Source organism: Rhipicephalus sanguineus, chromosome 6, assembly GCF_013339695.2.
Source record: "Rhipicephalus sanguineus isolate Rsan-2018 chromosome 6, BIME_Rsan_1.4, whole genome shotgun sequence".
In the NCBI taxonomy this organism is placed as follows: domain Eukaryota; kingdom Metazoa; phylum Arthropoda; class Arachnida; order Ixodida; family Ixodidae; genus Rhipicephalus; species Rhipicephalus sanguineus.
This window is the reverse complement of record NC_051181.1, coordinates 133,261,075-133,275,771: the sequence shown is the minus strand read 5'-3', so window position 1 is coordinate 133,275,771 and position 14,697 is coordinate 133,261,075. Positions and strand designations below refer to the sequence as shown.

Below are 14,697 nucleotides of genomic sequence, written 5' to 3'. Positions count from 1 at the left end.
TTTTATTTCTTTTTCCCATGTTATCTAATCTCCCTCTTTGTGAATGCAGATGGGTAGGCCAATGGATGAAGAAAAAGGGCGGCGAAATTCGTAAGACCACAGCCCGCCACGACTGGCGATAATAGTGGCAAAACTTGAAAAATAGCGACGCAAAATAAATTCATATTTAAGCCTGTTTAGTCTCCTGAGATTCTTTTTAATAAAGTGTAACACTTTATTGGTTAGTTACACATCTTTCGACTATTTTCATCGCCTTCTTTTCCCATACGATGGCATCCATCTAAATGTCCGTTCCTTTTAAGTATGTTATCCTGTTTTTCCTTACGGTCATTATCATCAGTCATCATCATCAGCCTGACTAAGCCCAGAGAAGAGCAGGGACCTCTCCCATGTTTCGCCAATTAACCCGGTCCTGTGCTTGCTGCAGCCACGGTATCCGTGCGAACGTCTTAATCTCGTCTGGCCACCTAACTTTCTGCGTCTACCCCCCCCCCCCCTGCTCTCCCTCTCTTGGAAGCCATTCTGAGAAGATCATAGTCTCTCTTTTGGCTGCATTCGTTCACGTCTGCCGCTTCTTTTAGGTATTCTTTTCTTGGTGTCGCTTTTCGAACTGAGCGACGAATGCCAGCTCAGTGAGTCCTACACTGCCTCTGGCGAGCCTGCCTTTTCTCAGAAAACAAGCGGATCGTTCGCTGGGTGTTCTTTTTCCCTAACTGAATTCTGTCGCGCTGTGGCCACTCTCTGCTGTTTTACAGCATATGTAATCGTTTATATGGAATTCTCTCGCTCATACTCGCTTATCACGTAATAAGGAAGCAAGCCACGGTGTAGAGACGGGCGCGAAATGAACTTAAACGAGCTATCGGGCTTCCCGGAAAGTACCTTCCTTGCATTTTATCTACGCGGACAGTGGAGCGCAGCAAAATTTGGCCCAGCATTTACAGGGACCTCTTTCTTTCTCGTCTCGTCTCGCATTGCTGCTAACAGTTCAGCTACCTCTTGCTTCACTCGACTTGAACATTTGTTGCGTCTGTGTGTTTTGCCATAAATTTTAGCGCTTGGCGTACCACGTTAACTTTATTGCGCTTCTGACTCCTCATAACGTTCGGGCCTCTGGATTTCCGGTGACGGGAGTTCTTCGAACCCTGCGTTAAAAGAACCACTGGTGCTTGAGAGCGCGATAACGTTACGAGCGCGTCAAAACTTAGTTAAGATTGATTAGGTTAATTAGTGAACCACGGTGAGTCATGTTTATTATCCTTATGACAGGTTTTTTTATTAGTACACCGCTTAATTAAAGGTCATCTGCTAGGTGCATATTTGAACCTGAATATTTCGATTGACCCAAGGCGTCGTCTTCGTGTAAGGACTGTTCATTATCATGTGTAAATATAAGCGAGAGCGTGGTAAGAGCTCACACTTGATCCTAATGACTGAGCGCCAAATGTATAGTCGCACAACGATACCTAACGTTCTGTTCATGGGTTGTAGTGTGTCTTCACTGCTACATAGGAACATTAATATGCAGTCATGCGAATGTCGTATAGTTAAGGTATTTAGAAATAAGCGGTGAACACTAACAAAATTATGCGAATCGATGTAGTTAGGTGCACTGCTTTCTCGATCAACCTGCTAACACCTCTTAGTTCACCGCCTACAGAAGCGATCAGCTAATTTCTGCTAATAAGCCTTAGCGCAGGAGTATCAAGACACAGTAAGGATGTCGTGCAAGTGAAGTCGAAGAGAAGCGCCTAGCAACAAGAATGGATCGCAGTTACACGTTGCAGCGGAAACCTAGGAAGCATGGGCAGTAATGCAATAATGCTTGGGCTATCGAGAACAAAAGTTCTAGTGAGGTGACAAAATAAAGCATCGATTCTCGAGTGGCGTTTTCTACCGCATTGTCTGCAGAGCTAATCATGAGTTTCACAGTGCCTATAAGGTGCGCACAGCAAAACAAAATGAAGTACTCCATTGTGCGTTGTTTCTCCCGTAATGCGAAAAATCTCACTGTACCTTTTTTTTTCTCGCAATTTCTATGTACAGTGCTGCCGGGAAAGACTGGAGGCCTTGAAGCGCGCGCTCTTGCCTTTGGAACGAAATGCACGTCAAAGAGCAGCTCAAGCAGGTGTTTCGCGAAGGTGTTACATTATTGCATACGCAGTGCCAACGTATTGTTCTGTATATTGTGTCACTAACCTGGTGTTCCATGGGCTGCCCTTATCTCTGTCTCTCTCTTTGTGTTTCTCTCTCTCCCTATCTTGCTCGCACTTTATTTTTTTTAAAATAAAAACTGGTGAAGGTGACGTTGATTTGGTAGCGGTGGTTGTGCTGGTATCGTTCCTAATAATACGCTGTGCTAGTCAGCCAGTCAGTGGGATCAGCTTCTTCAATTGAGTGCAGAAAAAAAAAAACACTTTGCGCTCGTATATTGCAGCAGATGACGTCTGTGCACGTACGCGCGGTGGTTCTACATCAGTACACAGCATGAACGTCATCGGCGGCCTCACAGCGACGTCACAGTAGCGTAATTCCTATTACGTAGTACAGACGACCGCATTAGGAGGCCTAGCTTGATGTGCTGCTGCTCTTGAACGCATTTCTTGATATTTATATCTATGGAAAGTTACGGCGCGTGTTTGGCTTTCACACATTCTAAGTTTTTGTCCCATTCCCTTCAATAAACGTGTGCTTATAACAAAAATACAGCATTCGCTATTGGGCATAGTTGTGCACACAAGGGGGGGGGGGGGGGGTGAGAGGGTTGCGGGGGGCCCTCCCTAATCATCTTAGGAGGGCATCAAGTCAACCCCGTATCTTTACTCAATAGGCAATCAGAACGGTCCTGCCATTGTCTAATGTGCAGGGTTATGGTCATGCAAATTTTCGACAATAGTCGTAGCCAAGTACCCCTGATGTTGCATTCCAAGAAGCTTCCAACCTTTACCTCCAGGAAAGCCGGTGACCAAAGGCAGGCCGTTGGGAGCAACACATCATTGCTTCATGTTCATTTTTTGCATTCTTGGGGAAGCTTGTTCTCTTTCGGACTCATCCAAATGGTGAGGGGGTGGGGGGGGGGGGCATGTCTGCGGTAGAATATTGCACCCCCCCCCCCCTTAATAAATAGAGAACCCTGCGCACGCCTATCTGGGCGGACCCTTGGCTTCCTCGATCGTCGATATGCAGGTTCCGAAGTCGTGGCTAAAAAGCGTTGTCTTTCTTCTGCAGTTGCAGGTTGCGCATTTGCTGCCTCCCACAGCTTCAAGAATCTGTCATCCCGTAGCTTCTACTCTTTATTCTGTACGCAAAACACGCGAAGGACAGCCGAACAGGCTCACACAGAAGTATAACTAGTTACAGCAGTGACCCTAATCGAACGGTACCATTACACGCTCTAAATTTATGTATCTGCAGCTTCAAAAGTCGCCACAGAAAAGAGGAAATAATACAGCATTAGACTAAGCGCTAAAGCCACGGGGACATTGAAATAATAATCTTAACTTCCGAGTCTACGGTTACTGCTGCATGATTGCTCAATGCAAAATAGCAGTCGAACACATTCGCGTCGGCACATTTCTCGTGCTTCGCAGCAATTATTGAACACGACCTCAATGAAGTAGACGAGTTATGGAATTGGTTGTTAAATTATGACGTAATGCCTGCCTATATATACAACTCTTAGGTATCTATAACGTGCTTATGTTCTTACGTAAGACATGACAGCGAGTGGTTTAATGGGAGATCTGCAACGTCCAAGGTATTGCAACACTTCTGTTAACTGCCACATATAAACTTAACTCAGTTCTTAGAACCCATTCCTCGGAATGGGAAATATGTTGTTAAAGAAAAATTCATCTTAATGTGGTCAGGGCGATCACTGCCAGAGATGTCGCTGAACTTATCGCGAGGGTGGCGGATGACTGTGCGATAACGAATTACTCGCAACTTTAAGCGCATGGACACTCAGAAACGGAGATAGAAAGGTAGAGAAAAGACGGGGAGGTTAACCAGGGCAAATCTCCGTTGGATTCCCTGTAGTTGGGAAATGGAAAGGGGGTGAGAAAGAATGAAAGAGAAGAGTCTGTAACGACACTACATATTCATGACAACAGCACTGTCTAAAAGGAACACACCATCATGGTCTGTGACCAGTCATAACTTGCCGTTCATTCCGGTTTCTCGAAGAAACCGAAGCAACACCCTACGGCCATCCATGTTGAAGACCGGCTGAGGGCTTCGGACTAGTGAAGGCACTAGACAAAACATACTGTAGCGATTGAAATTACCGCATCACGTAAAGAGAGAAAGAGAGAGAGAGAGAAGAATGAAGATACAGTCAGGCAGGTTCAATATACCATTATAGTGTGCGGTTTGCTACCCTTTGCTTGAATAGGGGAAGAATGAGGACAGTTGGGAAAAGAACAGAGTACATGACCATTAAGGAGCCCACATCACGTGCGCTAAGTCAAAAATGCGTTGAAGCGTGCAGTAGTTTCTTCGAGCAGTTGTCCTGAGCGATCGCGCGGTCTTTTGTTCTGATAGGAGGTAAGACAACTTTTGGGTTTTCTGTGCCTGGAATGGTGTTTGCTTGCGGAAAGTGCTTGTGTTCAAGGGGAGTCAGCACTCCACGCAGTTTCTTCACTACGTGGAGTGCTGGAGACGTGGTGTGCTTTTTGCTTAGGAGTTAACGGATGACGTCTATTCATAACTACAGTTAAGATGTGGCTTGACTTCATAGGTAGGTGTAGTTCATGTCAAGGTAAGGGCAGACTGTTTGAATTTGTTGGCAATATGTTAATGAGGGACATTCTGAACAGAGCGAGAAGTTCGCCTTACTTACTCGTACCTTCGATATGCTTTCTAAAATATAATGCGGTGGAGTGTGGTGTTTTAATGGCAAGAAGTACTGGACTTGCGGGCACCTCTTTCACGACATCTATAATCGGCCTCCGAGACCGCCAGTGGGAGCTCCTGTCCGACACGCATATCAGAATTTTATATTTCACAAGCAAGTTACTGACATGACGTTTCGCCAGTCGGCGGAACCACGAAGCGCAACTTGCTACCACATAATTGCACATCTAAACACTCGCATAGTGGCTTAAGAAAAAGCGCTATGGCAACCGCATATCGTCGCTGTCTTTTCGTCCCAGTCCCAGTGTAGCGCTTACCAAGGCACTGGTCACTGTGGCAGTCAGGTTTCTGGAATTCCAGCAATGACGTATACTAGCTCAATTTAACATTTATTTTTAGTGTCTATTTATTGAGCTAACATCGCGATTCATGATGCTGTAATGTCTCGTTTTTCCAGTTAGTCACATTAAAAGCAGAACTACGCATTTCAACAAATGCTACTTTAAAAGAAAAGAAATAACAAAGCAGAAGTAGCTACTATATATCAAGCGTCGTACATGATTCTGAAGGCACTTTCTGAACACATTTGAATGAATGTGCTTGCCTGCAACAAATTATAATTTTTTTCCGTGGCTGTTGCTGAAAGCTTCGTAGTGAATGGAGCGTCTGACCGGAGACTATGCCGAACAAAATATTTCAAGGTAGAACTAGTAGACAACGTGCGTATAAAGATACCAGGCTCTATATTGTTTACAATGTAGTATACTTCCGACATTGTTTTTATTTATTTGGAGGATTTGACACAATGAATAACAAGCAAGTAGTTGTAAAGAAAAGCATACAACTCTGTGTCACGCAGAAACTAATAGCGTCAACAAACGAATTATAGAGTTTAGTGCTGGGGACCCCAAGCCGCTTGCGTACGCACGCCCTCAGGTTCCTTTGTACTACCAGCCCCACCTCAGGAAGAAAGTAAGGAACGCAAGAGCTTACGTACGTAAGCCGCTTTGGGGCCCCGGCACTAAAGCTCCCTATTATCTGTGCACGTTAAAATGCATAGTTAAGAACGAAAGCACGAGATCCATGCATAACACGTGGCGAAGCGAAACTATCACTGGGGTTGGTCAATCAGTTAGTTCGATCGATTGACTGACTGACTGGCTGGCTGATTGATTGATTGATTGATTGATTGATTGATTGATTGATTGATTGATTGATTGCTGTGGCGTACAGAGCAGTCTACGTCTTCATTATGAGTATCACATTGAATATTGGGGCCAATACTACAGCTTGATGCATATCCTGCGACCGTCGACCCGAATCGTTGCGTATTGCGTACAGATCTGCTCATATCACCCGCCGCGGTGGTCTAGCGGTTACGGCACTCGACTGCTAATCCGAAGGTCGTGGGATAGAATCTCGGCCGCGGCGGCCGCATTTAGATGAAGGCGAAATGCTAGAGGCCCGTGTACTTAGATTTAGGTGCTCGCTGAAGAACACCACGAGGTCAAAATTTCCAGAGCCTTCCACTATGGCGTCCCTTACCATCATATCGGGGTTTTGGGTCGTGAAACACCAACAATTGTTATTTTGAGAATCTCATATCACGATTTCACACTGTGCCACTGACGACTGCGTTCCACATTCCTGCGTACTTTCAGATGCGAAGCATCTCTTGCTTGGGGGGTATGTCCCGCGGCCTGGTAGTCCGCACTCACACTACGCATGCGCAACTCTCCTCCTTGCCTATCTCCAACAGCTGCGCGTTACTCTCTACACTTCTCTACCAGCACCTGCTTGCGCTTCTCCTGCGTTCTCGCTTCTGCTCTTGCGGCGCATGCGGTACTCTCATCCTCTAGTCTCCTCTCCTTCAAGTGGTAGAGCGCTGCGCGCGTTCAGTCCAGCGCTTGCTTGGGTTGACTCCTCTGAAATGCGGGCTCGACATGCCGAAATTCTCTCCTGCGCAGCGCCGCGATGAGCGCCAGCGCATGCGCGTCCCCTCCCCTCTCTCTCCTCCCTACGCTGCCTCTCTCTCGCGCGCCTGTCGACCGCGTTCCCCGCTCGCCCTGTGAGAATTAACGGCCAGGTTAGAGGGAAGACACGACGCGCGTAGTGTTCGTCTTCGCGTTCCACGACGGGAGGTTGGTAGCATGCACGAGTTCGGTAGCATGCCCAACGAACGCCAACGGAACGCGATTGCGCGAGTGCTCCGGCTTCGCATCACCTCATGATCCCCTTTAGCGGGAGATGTTGTAATTTTTTCTGTTTATAATGATCCACGGGTTATCTGGCCCAATTTTCTTCTTAGCTTTCATTACTTTCCTTGTTCGCGAAATCTTCGACAACTCAATAACGACAGAGAAGCGACAAAAAACTAGGACAAAGCAGCAAACGAACGCCATGAATAGTGAAAGACTTGTTCCCAGCCTCAAACACCGTTCGTGACGCCGTTCGTGCGTTCAGGCTCGGGAAATAGTTTTCTAGAGCAAGAAAGCAGCCAGCTTACGCAAGGAAAGAAAAAAGCTGGTTCTCCAGATATTACTCCCTCTGTCGCACCCTCAACCAATTTGTTATCAATAAGGCGACACGGCATTTGATGTTCTGCTTCATAATCACTGGAAGCTCTGATTTCTTGAGGTATCGATATTTTAAAGGCTGATTTTGTGCCAGGAAACGTATTTATTGTCGTCTGATAGATGTGCTTGCTCGCATCACATTTGTATTAATTTTCGTAGAAGACGTCCTGCATGCACCACGCATAATGTGTCGCTCTCTGGGCCATACAGGCTCTCGGCTGCACCGTTACACCGTGGGCCTTGTTCAGTTACATTATAGTGTCTAAATGCTGCCGGAGGGCAGTCCTCTTTAGTCTACATGCGATTTTGTTAAATGAATGACTTTGACATCTTGAACACCTTTCAAGCTTAACCTCGTTGGTGGTCGGGGAGCTTTTTGGCATTACAACCAAATTCAGGCATTAAATTCAGAGTGTCGAGTTTGTTGAGCGTTCCTAAACTCTACTTTGGGATGAGAAACCATTGCATAGTTGTGAACCTCGGAGTAATTACCACGACTTGTATCCCCTTGAAATACGACTACGCCTTATCGAAAGCGTGCTTTTTCACATTATTCAGTCATAGGGGATGTCACTGCTTGTGGCCATATTTGTTCACGCGATCCTGTGCTTAAAACAGCAACACCAAAGAAGCTCAACGGGCGTTGGTACAAGCACCACGATCCACGAATAGAATCACTGAACCAGTTAGCACGGATTCTTTTATTGTCTCTAAAGTGTCTTTGGACCGTCTTGCCGAGCAATTGGGCCATCCGAGGGAAGTGGCGCTTGTGGAAATAGCCTAAGATAAATTAAAAAGCATGAAACGGGATAATTGCAGAGGTGGACAAATTATATGGTTGTGTGCACGTTTCACTGTGTTGCTCCTTCGTCCCGTCTTATATCCGTTATGCCAGCGGCATTCAATGAGGACACTAACAATCCCAACGTTGGTACGTAGGTGGACCCACATATGCGTATATATATGGAATTGTTAACAGCCGAAGATTGGCTGTACGTCAGTGGTACGCATAACTTAGACGCTAAATTATGCAGTGTTCTAAATTCAGTGCTGCTCGTATTCAGCACGCAGTTGCTGTTATCGAACAATGTGCGCATGCTTTGGTGTGGTTGGCGACTTGCCGGTAAAGAAGAGTTACACAATTCTACATTGTCTCCCAAACGTGCACAGCGTGCATATTTCGTTAGCGTGCATATACAATGACATCGGGTTACGTTCAAATCGGGGTGATATCGTAATAATGTTGCTAAAAAAAGAAAACCAGGGTCTTTTCTGCAGGAACTAACCCTCTCCACCGCGTCAAGAGAGAGTGTCACATTATTTCGTGAATAACATTTCTTGATATTCCTGAAAAGAACGCTCGCGCGAGACACTGAAAACTAAAAAAAGGTGAAGTGTTCTGTTACTTTCATACTTTCTTCGCAACACCTGATCCTAACCAGAGCGGTATATAACCACCGGCGCAGTAGTTCGGAAATCGCACTTGCGCAGATCTTCGAGCAGCAGCCACCATGAGGGCCTTCGTAGCCATTGCTCTTCTATCCGCTGGTGAGATTCTACGGACTTAGTAACAGCACTTAACATTATTTTAAGGGTCAAAAACTTTTAGATGCTCCATATGCAGTGTTCAAAAGCATTAGACTTTTTGAGTGGTTGTCACAAAGCAAGCGAAGAGGCTCGTGTAAAGTAGTAGCCCCGTTCTGATATGTTCAGCTCATTTTCGTTGTAACTGCAAATTCACTTTGTAATATCATTTAGAGTGCTTTTTTATATTTGTGTACTTCCCAAAGTTTAACGTATTTGTATAAAACGAATTACATAATCAGAGGATTCAGGATTTTCTTGCCTCTACGAGGACAGCATACCTCCCAGAATGTTTGAGAGCTTACAACTCGCTCAACTCCGTACTAGGTATGAAGTGCCGTATAATCGACTCTACACATTCAAGTTTTCTTCTTGTCGAAGATACTTGGCGGAAATAAGTGTGTCAAGCAGAACACCATAAGGCACTGCGAAATACCAAATTGAGAGATATCCTTAAGAGTATTTTTAGAACAGATTCTGCAAAAAATGCGGCCTGTAATATTGCCTAAATTTGCGTAAGGTTCTTCTAAACGGTGACGTCTTTGGATAATTTTTAGAGATTGTTCAAACTATGGAATCTTTCCTGAAGAATGGCAGTTTAACCATAAAAATCTAGTAATCTTAAAAATACCAGGAATTTGAAAGAAGCATGGATTTTTTAAAACTGAACAGCTGAACTTCAGTGGATGTAGCATCAGGATCACCGCAGCAACAAATTTCGGCCATCGGTTCTTTGACGTGCACTTAAATCTAAGTAAATGGGCCTCTAGCATTTCGCCTCCATCGAAATGCGACCGCCGCGGCCGTGATCGAACCCATGACTTTCTGGTCAGCAGCCAAGCAACGTAACCACTGCAACAGCATGGCGGCTAGTCTGTGGGATATAAGGGGCCTCAGTGTGCATCTGCGTGGCAGGGATACCGCATTTGCTTGCTTTTCCTGCACGTCTGCGACACCTAATATCAGTTTTACCAACAACACTGCTACCTTTTGCAGATTGTTGCAAGCCATTTTACTGGCGCGATTATTTACTGAATTTTTTTTCTCTAATTTCAGCCTCCCTGGCTTATGCCGGTCCTCGTCCCGCTGCTTCCAAGACGGATCTTAGCAACAGTCTTGGAGCTAGTTTTGGCAGTGCGAGCGGATCTAGCAGTGCCTCTGGGTCACTTTCCGGACTTGGCTCAAGTGGCAGCTCCTCAGGATTCCTAGCCACACCTTCATTTGGTCCATCGGGATCAGCGTCCTTTGGAGCTTCGGCTGGCTCTCCTGGCGGAGTTTTCGGAAGTCTAGGCTCTAGTTCTTCAAGTAGACCTGGATCTTCCGGACCTAGCTCATCAGGCTCTTTCGGCTTTGGTCCGAGCGGAGGCTTCTATGGTCCTTCGAGCTTTGGAGGTTCCGGTTTTCCAGTCGGCGGCTATGGTCCTGGCTTTGGACCTGTCTATAGTTTTGGCCCAGCCTATGGCTTTGGCCCAGCCTACGGCTTTGGTCCCGCCTACGGCTTTGGCCCCGCCTACGGCTTTGGCCCCGCCTATGGCTTTGGCCCCGCCTACGGTTTTGGCCCTGTTTATGGTTTTGGCTCTGGCTCTGGTCTCGGCCTCGGTTTCGGCTCCGGCTCTGGTTCCAGCTCTGGTTTTGGCTCTGGCTCCAGCTCTGGATCCGGCTTTGGCTTGGGCTCTAGTTCTGGCTCTGGTTCCAGCTCTGGTTTTGGTTCTGGCTCCAGCTCTGGATCCGGCTTTGGCTTTGGCTTGGGCTCTAGTTCTGGCTCTGGTTCCAGCTTTGGCTCTGGCTTGGGCGGCAGCTTCGGTCTTTACAACCCCTCGCTTTCTTCTGGTTTCCTTGGCCAATTGGGTGGTCAGCTTGGAAGTCAATCGGGCAGCAACCTTGGAAGTCGTGGATCTGTCCAAGCAGCTGCACGAAGTGGAAGACCTGCGGCAAGAAGCTCCAGGTGAGACATTTTTAATCATGTGCCTCTAACATATTTGTGTCCATAAAAGTAAGATTTTCAGCCGTCAACGCTTTAGAATAACTCTCGAGTTTCAACACAAATACGTTTATTCTGTCCGTGCATAAAGGCAGGCATGGCGCGATTAAATTTAAGGCCCGAGTGTGTCATCCGTTAGCGACTCTTACAATTAATCTCTTAATTCTAGTTCGCGAAGCCTAGGCCAAAAATAAGTTTAATTTGTTTTACGACTGGAATATTCACAAGTTCTCTACTAATATTATTATTGCTGAGATTCACATTACTGCGAGGGTCACATCTAAATAGGTATTTTATAGATGACACCGGAACAAACAGTACTACTCTGAATAACTTGAATATATCGAGCATACGTGTCGGCGTTTGTAATGTTGTATTTTTTTTCTTTCAGTGCCTCATCTAGTGCCTCTATGTCATAAGCAAGGCTACGTAACTAAACCTAGTCATCCTTTCAACAGGAGGGTAAGTGATTTTTATTAGACCCGCGTGCATAAACAAACGTCCAATGTGTCGTAACATTTCTTTTAAGTTTTCACTTATCTTCCCTAAGTAATTGGCGCGCATGATGCTCATAGCTTCCATATCTGCCACGACTTCGATCTAGGCTCTAAGGATAATAAGAAATCATGATACTTGTAGCAGAACAATCCTTATAAAATTAGCCCGCTATTAAAAGGCTGTTCTAAGTGTTCTGCAGTGGACGATAAGCTAAAGTGCAATGTTATCATTCAATCATCTTCTGTTGTATCAGTTTTTGTCATCATTAAATTCTTTTTTTATTGATGCGTTTGCTTTAAAAAGAAAACTGCCTTTTTGTGGTGCGGGTTAAATTGAGGTGGGCGCAAGCACAATGTTGACGGTCTGCACTTATTGCTGCATGACATGCATTGCAGGCAAGAAAGTTGGCGCGATAACGGTGGTGTCATTTTACATGTATGACAAGGGCTGAAAGTTCGCAATGCTGAAATCCCTTACTAAGAGACTTCAAGAAAACCTCAATCCCACTCATTGTGTCTCCTGCCTCATTGTTTTCTAATAGGGATGACATATAACCTACTTACAATTTTAAATGTTTGCATCTATGACTGGCGCGCACCTGATACTAATTAGTATTATTACTACGCTGGGGCGTTTTACCAGATAACAAAAATACTCACTGCAAAAGTACTCAGTGCACGTTTGTTTCTCCTTCAGGTCATAGGTGTCACTTTTCCAGTGATATTAAAAGAACAAGGGGTACAACCTAAGCAATCAATGGATACTTCCCGGCTATGATTTTCTGATTACCCAATAATAAAGACTGCATCTGAAGTTGCTGTTTGTCTAATGTCTCATTGCTTTAAGCCATAAAAGGCGATATAGTCGACGGAGACCATTTTTCGTAAATGCGTTGCGAAGCATCCATCACTTCGGTAGGTGCAAAAATATGCAGAAAACCGGCGCACTGAGCAGTGCACGTTACCGATTGACCACCATCGTCGTCAGCCGCCGCAGCAGCATCATCATCATCATCATCTCCCGTCGCCGCGCTTTTTGAAGTGCTCGCGCGTGGTTTACCTTTATCGGAAATCTAGTGGCCTAGCATTACACAAGTGGTGCAATTACACATTGGACAAACAGATACGAATATATATCTCTGTTTCGCAAGACGTTGGCAACGTACATTTTGCATTCCGAGAACCCGGCTGGAACCAACCCAGAATAGGCGTTGATGATATTGACGAAGATATACAAATGCCAACGATGAGCTTTCAAAGTAAATATACAAAAGAGTTGTTGGCAGCACGTAAAGCATCATGCCGGCTCATTGACAACTTTAAGTTGTCGATTGATTGAAGGACGCAAAAATATTCTTTCTTTTAAGATCGGGGCATTGGAAGTAGAAAATAGTCGCATGTTGTTCAGAGGTCTTTCATAAAACTTTCACTGAAAGAGTATGAAAACCGTGAAAAAAGAAAAATACAAATAAATAAATAATGTGTGAGTTGCACTTCTGTACTTCGCAAACTGAGGTGGAAGTGCTTTAAAGGAGCATACGATAAACTGAAAAGAGACTGTCTGTACCTTTCAACGAAATTCTGTGCCAACTCCGTGCTGTACTCTACACGTCTTCGCTGGTCCTCTACCTTCACAGTGTGCAATAGCTCATGATATAACTCATGCAATGGCTCGACATAACTTCCTAAAAGTGATGTCGTCTTCACAAGTGTACACTCCTCTCACGAGCTCTGAGAAATACTCCAGCTCTCAGAAGACCGGCAACTTTTAGAGCGACAGCTCTATTCCTCCAAGTAGAAACCCAGAAAATGGCTCGTTACGTGAATCTGACATTCGTGCTCAGCCAAGGTCATGCCAGCTCCACGCCAAATAGCTTCAGCGAAGCACTGGTGCGGCGGGTTAGCGAAAACGACGAACAGCGGCTTAAAAGCAGTCTTTCGTGTCGCCACTCTCAGAGGCGCTGTCTACGTCATGTTCGCTGCGCGTTCGCGCCGAGAGTACCGATGGCGAAAGCAGCGCCTCACTGTTGTCTTGTGGTGTAATGGTAGACGTGGTGGTTGCTGTTACAAAAGCGGCCGTCTGGCAGGTGCTTCACCAGAACCAAGCATGTAAGAAGAAGGAGGAGCGTGGTTATCGAGTCATGAGGCTCACTAGCTATCTATCGACAAACTTGGTTTCACCGTGTTCAACCACGGTATTCTTTACGGGAAATCTCGCTGGAAACACCGTAAGCCACGCAAGAAATTACATGAGTAATTTTTGTGCCGTTGAAAGCAACACTACAAGAGAACACTGCATGGTGACCTACTGTTGTACCAACAAGCACGCATCAACAAGCACGTCTTTCAAATATTTTATTCAACGCGCTTTTAATGTTAAGTGCGAAAGGCTTCGTGTGTTCCAACATCACTCACAAGATCTTCGTTTCAACGTTGCATACTAATAGAGGTCTTATTTGATTCAGCAAATAGTGTGGATGAACCGATTTCATTTTTGGGGTACTTTTTTCCGAGTCAATTCGCTCTACCTCAAGTGGGCACGTTTTTACGTGTTGTTCGCTAAGCGAGAGTTTATGAAGACCATGCCCCACGCTACGCACAAACTGTAACTTTTTGTAGCTGCACATTTACGTCATTCACTCCTACGCCACTTTGACAGCGTTGCTGCGATATGGAAGTTTTTATAGCCTAGACGTACTCTGGTCGATAAATTATGCGATGGATTTCTGCAAAGATTCAGATTGCACTTGATTTTTTTTGCTGTTAATCACTTATTTGTAAAGAGGGAATGGTCCATTTGCTTATTGTATTGCTGGTATCCAATGCTTCAGAGGCGTAGCCAGAAATTTTTTTCGGGGGGGGGGGGGGGTTCAACCATACTTTATGCATGTTCGTGCGTGTGTTTGTTTGTGTGCGTGCATATATACACGCAAGCAAAACTGAAAAATTTCGGGGGGGGGGGGTTGAACCCCCCCCCAACCCCCCTCTTGGCTACGCCCCTGCAATGCTTGACGCGCCATCTTGTGATTTTAACGGAGCGCTCACTAGGATGTAGGCTTCGCATAACTATCACCTCTCGAAGTTTGTTAACGTGCGCCTCAATATTAATTACCAATTCCTCAATTCATTTTTAGGAACCGCAATAAAGGAAATCAACTGCAAAGAATACGCAGTGTCGCCGGAACGGCGAAGCAATTATTGCGAT

The 14,697-nt window shown here is 45.5% G+C and overlaps 1 protein-coding gene across 1 annotated transcript; it reads left to right on the top strand.

Annotated features, from left to right (window-relative positions):
- The first annotated feature begins 8,832 nt into the window (after positions 1–8,832).
- On the top strand, positions 8,833–12,311 carry LOC119396449 (uncharacterized). Its single transcript, XM_037663665.2, has 4 exons — positions 8,833–8,978; positions 10,071–10,959; positions 11,387–11,457; positions 12,190–12,311. Exons 1-3 carry the CDS (start codon positions 8,942–8,944, stop codon positions 11,412–11,414), a joined length of 954 nt encoding a protein of 317 aa, XP_037519593.1. The 5' UTR covers positions 8,833–8,941; the 3' UTR covers positions 11,415–11,457; positions 12,190–12,311.
- Positions 12,312–14,697: the final 2,386 nt, after the last annotated feature.